The 9,688-nt window shown below is 38.6% G+C and overlaps 2 protein-coding genes across 3 annotated transcripts; one reads left to right on the forward strand and one right to left on the reverse strand.

Moving 5' to 3' along the window:
• Positions 1 to 834: 834 nt before the first annotated feature.
• LOC129759902 (probable methylmalonate-semialdehyde dehydrogenase [acylating], mitochondrial) lies at positions 835 to 5,379 on the forward strand. The gene is made up of 4 exons (XM_055757462.1): positions 835 to 1,016; positions 3,547 to 3,747; positions 3,822 to 3,975; positions 4,037 to 5,379. Exons 1-4 carry the CDS (start codon positions 987 to 989, stop codon positions 5,212 to 5,214), a joined length of 1,563 nt encoding a protein of 520 aa, XP_055613437.1. The 5' UTR covers positions 835 to 986; the 3' UTR covers positions 5,215 to 5,379.
• A 283-nt stretch (positions 5,380 to 5,662) lies between these two features.
• LOC129759901 (vam6/Vps39-like protein) lies at positions 5,663 to 9,192 on the reverse strand. Of its 2 annotated transcripts, XR_008740255.1 has the most exons (8): positions 8,950 to 9,192; positions 8,596 to 8,873; positions 8,332 to 8,535; positions 7,746 to 8,270; positions 6,776 to 7,686; positions 6,569 to 6,714; positions 5,906 to 6,508; positions 5,663 to 5,776 (listed from the first exon to the last, which is right to left on the reverse strand). XR_008740255.1 is itself a non-coding variant. In XM_055757461.1 (7 exons), the coding sequence occupies exons 1-7, from the start codon at positions 9,017 to 9,019 to the stop codon at positions 5,958 to 5,960; spliced, it is 2,685 nt and encodes an 894-aa protein (XP_055613436.1). In that variant the 5' UTR covers positions 9,020 to 9,192; the 3' UTR covers positions 5,827 to 5,957. The 2 variants fall into 2 exon arrangements, 1 of the variants encoding a protein (XP_055613436.1); XM_055757461.1 differs by lacking the exon at positions 5,663 to 5,776 and having other exon boundaries at positions 5,827 to 6,508.
• Positions 9,193 to 9,688: the final 496 nt, after the last annotated feature.

Consider the following 9,688-nt stretch of genomic DNA (forward strand, 5'->3'; position numbering starts at 1 on the left):
AATCGTCACCAAATTTCTTCACCAGACTTTTAGCAATCTTCGCAGCAGATATATTCCCGACATTTGTTTCAGCCATAACGAGATATGGCCCAGCATAATTTTCGTGATATTTCCGTACTCGAACTTCATTTTTCGATGACCTTGGTGTATCGTTGTGGGTCATTGCACCGCTCGACAATAGAGTGTGGAAGGAGAGAAGAAAAATAAATTAGATTTCAATTCAGCTCACACACACGATGTGCAACGTACCGTAGTTCAAACGAGACTGAGTTTTCATAATTTATGAAACAGTGCCTCTATAATCTCAGGCAGAGTAATTAAAATGCAATTTTGTTACTCGAACCACCCACAGGGATAAAAATACAGACAGCTGTTTACGTACAACGTATGGCAACCAAAACAAGTTATGTCCGACGACCTGAACCATCCTCCAAATCTAATACATTAATTTAAACTGAGTTTGTGGGAGGCTTGATGAAGCACAGTAGAAGAAACTCAATAAGTTTTCGATCAATTAAACAAAAAAGTTGATTACCCAATTCAAAATTTCTCTTGAAAATGTACTTTACTTATTATGTTTGAATAAAGCAAATCGATTATTTCTCATAAAGGCTTAAAAATTATGATTTTCAAAACAGTAAAGGTGATAAAAGAAAACCTCCAGAAAACTTGCATTACGAACAGCCATGCATCCTAAGGATAGCGTTAAGATCCTAACGAGTCAGCCAAGGAAAAGAAGAAGAGCAGAGAGCTCAGTCTGGTTGTCGACAACAAATACTAATACGCTCGAACACATTTACGTTTGAGCCGAAAATATTGCCCCGGTCGGTGGCCAGCCAGCAGAAGCAGCAGCAGCTATCATTGCTTAGTTAGTTCCTTTGCAATCATCCGGCGGTGTGGAGACTTGACTGACTGTTGCTGTTGCTTAGTACTATTCGAATTTTGCTACGCATTAAACGGCACACCCCCTTTCCACGTGGATCATCATGGCTCTGGTTCGGCTCCTAGCTCTGGAGGTATGTACTTTCGATGATTATCGTATATTGCACCCTTGACAATGCGTAAAAGTGTGCTTACTGGATCCATCAATTATATAATGCCGGATTTTCGTTTCATGGATATCTGACCTCTGCTGGATTTGTAAGCGTGTGTGTGTAAGTGTGTGTGACTTAAGTCATTTGATGGTCCGATATTAATATAAAATTCGATTGATATGACATGATCAAAGTGTTTGTGCGCGAAATTTCGGTGTGACGCTGATAGAGAGTTAGCAAGATGGATTTGGCCGACGCGGTCTGGTTCAAGGTCAGGTTGTTTTTTTTTTGCCACCGCATGATGATAGCTGAGGAATCACGACTTGACAAGCGCGAAGGGAGGGTGTCGAATTGATAAATTTAAATTTGTGTTCTAGGTACATGCTGAATAACTGCTTATCAACCGCAAACACGTGTTGAATGTTGTGACGATTGAGGTTGTTAAGCTATCTCGAAAGACGAAAGATAAGATTCTGCTTGTCTTGGAAGATACCGCATTAAGTAAGAATATTTTTTCAAAGGACTTCTCGATCAGGAATTGACGTCTTTTCGGCTCAATTAGTCTTAAATTCATTAAAGATTTTCATTCTGTTGGTTTAACAAAATTCAATGTACCAACTAAAAAAAAACAGGTCACCAAACAATAAGCTATACATTCCGATTAAGCTGAATTTATGCTTAAGTATACCAGCAACCATACATATAAAACTTTAAATTTTGCTGTGCCATAGACAATTTTTTCTCTAGTGTTTTTCGAAACAAATGTTTCTTTCTGGTGTGTAAAAAAAATGAAATACTAAATAGAATCAAATGTTCAGTATTGAAAACCATGTACTCAGAAGACCTGGCAAGTAATTTGAGTCATTTGGTTAGACAATACTTTTGGAAATTAGTGGAAACTAACATAAAATCATTTTGCTTACCACATGAATTTGTTGTAATTTTTTTTGTTTCTAATATCGTTAAGTGATTATAATATTGATACTTTTCAAATCAATAGAGAAACCAATTTTAACAAACATATATTTTTGAAGTTATTGCTCAAAAACTTTAAATGTCCGGTAGTAGACAACTACTTTCTCAGTTCCAGATTTGCTAAAGGTCTAAATCGGTTGCGCATGAACAAATTTTTTTTTGATTTTTTTCAAGATAATGACGACCAAAATTGTAAAAAATGTGTGTTAAAACCGTAACTACTTCTCAATCAATCAACCGTACAACCTGCGTCAGCAAATGAGTAAAGTTTTGAAAAGTAGATTGGAAAGTTGATGAAACTCAACTGATTTTGGCATCATACGCATGAAATACGAAACAGATATTTAAAAAAATCAAATGTAGCTGTTTAATTTACTTTAATTCAGTTAACGTTTCCTCAGATTCTAAAAATGGATTAAAAATGGATTATGGCCTTCATTTTTGCGAAAAATGCCAGGCCAAATTGATAGCAAAATGCTAGCAATATTAGGTATCTACACAAAATTTACAGCAATTTTCAACTGATAGCGAAACAAGGCATCGTTAGGGTATCAAATACTGTTTTTTGAATAGCAGTAACAAAAACGAGATATCTGAAGCAAATGATATAGTCTCGATAGATTTTTACACAGTGGCAAAGGTAGGTATCGTTGAGGTTTCAATAATTTTCATTTGAGTCTAATGAATCCAATATGAGGTAGGTACCAACAACAAGTTCAGTATCAAAGTCTACATTAGTTAATGTATAGAATTTAGTCTGAAAATAGAAGCAGGCATCATTAAGATATCTTACATTTTTTTTAAATTCAAATCAGAAGCCAAAATGATAGCAAAATATCGATCGAGTGTGTCATTTGGTAACTGATCTAGTCTTTTTTTGAAGCATGATTTTTCGATTTTTCTTTTCTTCGACTTTACATTAAAATCTCGGTCAAACACGTGACTGCATCTCTGTACTGATCAGTAAACGAGCATGATTGCACTAATTTAGCTCGTTTGGGGCAAACACTAACACAAACATTCCATCCAAAGGGTGTAGCACCGTGGTGCGTTTGATTCAAAACTTTACTTCCTCAACCCGTTCTAAGCACCGTGTGGCAACGGAATTGGATTCAGCGTGACGCTTTCTATGTAATAAACAAAACCGAACCTTGTGTTGTGTAATAGATAACAGAACGAAGTGTCTTGTTAGTATAATAAAAAGGTGCACCCATTAGAATTTCAAATTACGAGTGCAAGGGTCAAGCTGACAGTGATGGTTTGTTGATTTGAAACAAATTAAATGCAGCAAAATTGCCGATAAGATAATAAAATAAAATTCACGACCACGGTTTGAAATTCGCTCAAATCCGAATAAAAGAAACACGAATTTAAAAGACGTTTAAAAACCCCATTCTTTCGACAGATCCATTAACATGCCACGCAGTCATAAGCAATCAAGTACTTTGTATTTGTACTTACATCTACCAGAAAATGTTAAATGTCAAAAATGTCTTATGCTTTTAACAAAGATTTTCCTTTCGCTTTTCTTTTACAGTGCCGCAATGCGGTCAGCCGTAGCTACAGCACTTCGGCTCCGACGACCAAAATGTTCATCGATGGTAAGTTCGTCGAGTCGAAGGCCACCGAATGGATTGATCTGCACGATCCGGCCACCAACGAGGTCGTAACGCGCGTTCCCAAGTGCACCCAAGCCGAGATGGAATCGGCTGTCGAGTCGTCCAAAAAGGCTTTCAAGGTATTGTAAATTAAATTGGTTGATTTTTTCAAAATTCTTAAACGACTCCGTTGACTTCGTATATGTTTTGTTAGACCTGGAGCCAAACCTCAATTCTCGGACGGCAGCAAGTCATGTTCAAACTGCAGCATCTGATTCGCAACAACATGTCAGAGTTGGCCAAGAATATTACCAAGGAACAGGGTAAAACCTTGGTTGACGCCGAAGGCGATGTGCTTCGTGGATTGCGTAAGTGTGGCGGTAGATTTTGATCGTTATTCAATAACCTAAATTTCTATCAACATTTCAGAGGTTGTCGAGCATTGTTGCAGTATTACTTCACTCCAGATGGGCGAAACTGTGCCCAACATTGCCAAGGACATGGACACGTACTCTTACACGTTGCCGTTGGGTGTAACGGCCGGTATCTGCCCCTTCAATTTCCCAGCTATGATCCCACTGTGGATGTTCCCTGTAGCGATCACTTGTGGTAATACAAGTATTATCAAGCCATCGGAACGGGTTCCTGGTGCGACCATGATGTTGATGGAGATGCTCAACGAAGCTGGATGCCCACCGGGTGTGGTCAACGTGATCCATGGGGCACATGATGCTGTGAACTTCATCTGCGATAATCCAACCATTAAAGCCGTTTCGTTTGTGGGATCTGATCAGGCTGGCAAATATATCTACGAGCGTGCTGGACGTAATGGAAAACGTGTCCAGAGCAATATGGGAGCCAAGAACCACGGAGTCATCATGGCCGATGCTAACAAGGAAAACACTCTGAATCAGTTGGCTGGAGCTGCATTCGGTGCTGCCGGACAAAGATGTATGGCCCTGTCAACTGCGGTGTTTGTTGGTGAGGCCAAGAACTGGATCCCTGATTTAGTTGAGCGAGCTCGAAAGCTGAAGGTCAACGCTGGCCATGTTCCCGGAACCGACCTTGGTCCAGTTATTTCGCCTCAATCGAAACAGAGAATTCACGATCTAGTTGAATCTGGAGTCAAAGAGGGCGCCAAGATTGCTCTCGACGGACGTGGAATTAAGGTCGATAAATACGAACACGGTAATTTTGTGGGACCGACAATCATCACAGACGTTAAGCCATCGATGAAGTGCTATACTGAAGAAATCTTTGGACCGGTGCTGGTATGTCTTACTGCTGACACTTTGGATGAAGCTATCGAAATGATCAACAATAACCCATACGGAAATGGAACGGCTATTTTCACCACGAACGGAGCTACTGCTCGCAAATTCGTGAACGAAATCGACGTCGGACAAGTCGGCGTTAATGTACCCATCCCGGTGCCATTGCCCATGTTTTCATTCACCGGATCTCGAGGTAGCTTCTGGGGAGATTGCCATTTCTATGGCAAACAAGGGGTCAAATTCTACACTCAAACTAAGACAGTGACTCAGCTGTGGCGCGAAGGAGATGTTTCGCACACCAAGGCTGCTGTGGCCATGCCAACAATGAAGTAAGGACGATCGCAACTGCGAATGGAAAATTGTGAATCATGTCTTCCAGGGAATGAAATTAAACCGTGTGCATTTACTAGATCTATATTGAAATAATTGTCAACAATGTCAGAGCATTTAGAATATATAATATTCCTTTTAAATAAATCATTTGCCATAATAAGAAAAGTTTTTGATATGAAGATTGAAGAAAGGTTATTCTCATTTGGCTGTCGGCATTGAAGTCAATAAGTATTTTGATAACACCTCAAAAACCAATTCATCAAGGATTTACAGATCATCTAGGCTATGTTTCATTTTTTTATTATGATTTTGAAATTTCTGGAGCATTTTTCCCAAATTAGGAGAATACCGTTGAATGAGCTATTAATGAAATTTCAAAAAATTCACTTACCAACTTGTGTGATGAATATCAGCATATTCTGCACCAATGATTTCTTATGGTGTAGTAAGATCGTTGCCAAACTGAATTTACCACGGGGTGCCGAGATCAAATCCACATACTTTATTTCGTTGTACTCCTTCCATCGACGTTTCGATCCATTTGTCATCCTCTGACACAGGTCTACGTGAGAAATGAATAAGGCAGATTCATTGTCAATATGTAGAAATAAGTTCAAGAAGCAGATATCATATATTGGGTAGGACTATTTCGATTAACAGAATTGATTATAAGGATAAATATCGACTATACCAAATTAACTTCAATTTTCCGGTAGAATGATTCATTCCTGAAAATTCAAGCTTCAAACTTTATCCTGACAGGAGAAATGCACAATGCTGCCCTCGGCCGTTCGCACAAATGCGCTCTGGTAGCTAAACTTTTTCTTGCATACTGGACACACGCTGTGTTCCTCTACCAGAAACTGCTTCGATTCATAGTGAATTTTCTGTTCGTGCGTCTGCAGATGCTCGGCATAGTAAAGGCCCTTGAGGATCTGACATTTACGTTTCCGCTCCAAGTGATGATTCAGTGCTATCTCAAGGAATGTTTTGATGCTGCTCAATGGAATGTTATCTGGCAGAATCGGTAGCACAGCGTAAGGATTAATTTTCTTAGCATTTTTCTCTAGAATACCCAGCACAGTTTCGATATCAGGGTTTAAACAACGTGGATGAAATTGGGCATCACTGTAGGGGGGGACCGTGGGGGGAGTAAGAATTGTTTCAATCAATGTAACATACACATCGCAGCTTTTGGGATCATAACTGTCATACGTTTGGTCACAGTATTCGATAGCTTTGTCAAAGTCACCAAGTATTTGTACAAAAATCGCTAGCACTTTCTCGTGTTTGTCTGAAATAAAATAACAATTAATTTGCCATGGTTCGTAAATTCTATGTTCCATAAAAATACCTAAACGTCCTAGAATAATTGCTCGAGCTTCAAATAAATCTGTGTAAGGGAAATCACCGAGCACCTTTTCAGCATGGTAATATTTAGATTTTCTAAGAAACGCAAGCAACTTGGCATTTACTGTATCCCGAGCAGTTCTCTTTTGTCTGAAATTGAGTAAACTTTTATGAAATTTTGATAAATCAAATAAAATAGCCAAGAACCTACATATCGTTCTCAATATCAGGATCATTTTTCAAAGAAATCAGTTTTTCGCGGTACTGTTGAATCAAAATGTTGTGGAAAAGTGCTTTTTGTTCATCCCAAACGTTGATAATGTGTTCCAGATAGCGCACCACAAGTTTTTTATGATCCTTCAACAAAAAATCCAAAACCTCTGCACGTGGAAGATTTTTGACTTCTGGAATGTCTTCGATAAATATTTTCAATCCATCGTCTGGATGTTTCTCTAGCACCCAACCGGAGAACTCAAAAATTAGTTGCTTATCTTCGATGCCTAGATGTTGCAGGTACTGTATTGTCCTATCGTGTCCATACAAGGGAGATCCAGGGCAGTCGGTTTGCGATTGCAGCAATTGTAGAGCACGTTTATGTTGGCCTTTGGTTTGGTAAAGGATAATCAATTCAACATATTTGTCATGTTTTTTTAAGACACGCTCAGATTCTTCTAGATAGCAATAGTTCATCCGCAATACAGATGCCACCATTGAATCACTAGTTTGAAGGTAACATTTTAGTAACGTTGTATCAATAATTGAAAGAAGGGCTGAAATATTCTTTCCAGAAGAAACCTTGGAGTCAGTTTTGTTGACCAAATCTTGGCGCAGGCTATATCGAATTTCCGTCAAATAATCGATCAATGCGAGAATACCATTCTCTAGATCTTTTTCATCGAGTTCAGGAGCTGTTTTTTTGGAATAAGAACTTAGCTTGTTTTTACCACTATCTGGTAAGAGATCTGGGAACAATCGAATCACATCAATAGGATCCGTGTTGAGTTTGGAAAACTCTTTCATCGACTCGCGAAAGTGTTTATTAACAAACAAGTTGTATGCATGACGAGTTTGAATTTCGTCTATTTTAGTCGCTTTGAATTCTGCGCTTTCCTCAGAAATATTCTGAAATTCGAGAAAAAAAATATTATTTTGAATTTAAATTGTCAATTAAAAATAATAACCGTCAATTGTAAAGCAAGATGGAAATTTTCTTGCTGCAAAAGATGCTCTCGTTGTTTGGAAATTTCTACCGCTTGGATGCACCACAAATGTGAAACGGATGCGGCATAGAGCAGTCCTTGTTTCCCACGTGCCAAGAATCGCGCTTTTTGCAATTGGGGAATCGTTTGGATCAACGATCCCTTATCAGACATCTCAATGTTATCGAAAACCCTAACTTCTACACCATCTGTCACCAATCCGATGATGTATGGTTCGTCCCAAACTAGTCCTTGGAAAGGTTCACTCCAGATCAAAGATTTCAAATTCCGGGTGTCTTTAGTAGTCAACATCGAGGCATCAGGTTTCACCAAACCACTGCTATTTTCTTTACCGTCAGTTTTATACTTTTCGGTGTACACAGTTACCAAATATTCATCCTTGGCTACGGCGAAAACTCCATCTTCGATCAAAGAGATGCATGGTTCAATTGATTTCGATGAGCTCGTGGGAAATAAATCGATTTTCTTAGGTTGTTCTCCTGAAATCTACAATAAGTTCGAAAAATTTACGCCTTGTCTGGATAGAGTATTTTATTATCAAACTTACATCATAGATCACGTATTCCGTTTTGAATCCCACGCAGATCCAGCTATTATTCCAGGCAATCGTTTTCGGAACGTCATTTAAATCGATGTCGTTTCCAAACTCAAGCAATTCGTTCTGCTTCCAGTAGTAGCACTGCAGCTTCCGCTTGACCGCTACACACAATCGACATACTAAAGCCAACTCTCCAGTGAGTGATTTAGATTTCTATAATTGGTAATGAAAAAGTTCATCAAATCTTAACTTAGTTTAGAGCTGGTCACAAACCTTAATATCTAATGCGAATACGGTTGCCCCCTTGGTTTTCTGGGCTGTGTGGATCAGTGGAAACCCATGCCGGCTGTAGTCGTTCACGTTAACCACACCATCCGATAGGCTGAAAATCAACTTATATTCCGGAATCGCTTCTATTTGAGTGATGGGCTTTTTGCTAAAATTTTTATCATACTGCAGCAGCTGGAGGTCCAGCTTGTTGCTATCCGGATTCGGCTCGAAAGAGTACATCAGCAGATGTCCCTGTCTAGTTCCGAGGATGAGCTTATTTTCTGCAGGAGAATCATTTTACGTATTGTTAAATTACTGCTTTAGGCCAGACAATTTTGACAAATTTATTACACTCACCAAAGCCAGCCATCGACTCGATTTGAACCGGAATCTTTTCCGGTGGATAAAGAATGTAGGCATCGTGCATTTCGTTTTTTTGTGATCACTTAAAACCTTTTTAAACAGTGACTAATAATTATTTGATAACAAATTCAAATCATTATCTCGTACACGCTTCACACAGTTTAGGCAATGGTGTATCCATTATTCATTGTATATGAAATTGTTTCGTTTTCTGCATAAGTATTAAAACTGTTGATGATTTTAGTTATTTCTGGTAGAAAAGGGCACTTATCTTCATAATTTGACCCTAATTAAATTTTGTTTAAACTTTTTTTTTCCTCAATCTGCGATGCGAAAATCAACCGAAGATGGGCAGACCAGTACAAACGTGTAATTTAGGTGATGATTGTTGTGAAACATCCATCAGTATTTTTATGTATCATCATCATCGTGATTGTTGCAAGGCGGAGTCGCATCATGCGATGCCACATGTACCGATTTTTTGGTATTCATACCGAGTTTTGAGGAAATTTTCGAGCAATGCTGATTTTTGGCAAAATAAACCGATATCATACAAATTTTTGAAAGATCCCTCCAAACACAAGGAATACTAAAATAAGGTATTGCCGAGAGTCATACTGGATTTTTGTGACGTCACAGAAACTATTGTTTCGAAAATATGAGGCTCTCAGAGCCGAAGGGATAAAAGTGACAAAATGGTCGATTTTGAGTTAATGAAGCTAAACGATTCTTC

Source organism: Uranotaenia lowii, unplaced genomic scaffold (genome assembly GCF_029784155.1).
Source record: "Uranotaenia lowii strain MFRU-FL unplaced genomic scaffold, ASM2978415v1 HiC_scaffold_307, whole genome shotgun sequence".
NCBI lineage: Eukaryota > Metazoa > Arthropoda > Insecta > Diptera > Culicidae > Uranotaenia > Uranotaenia lowii.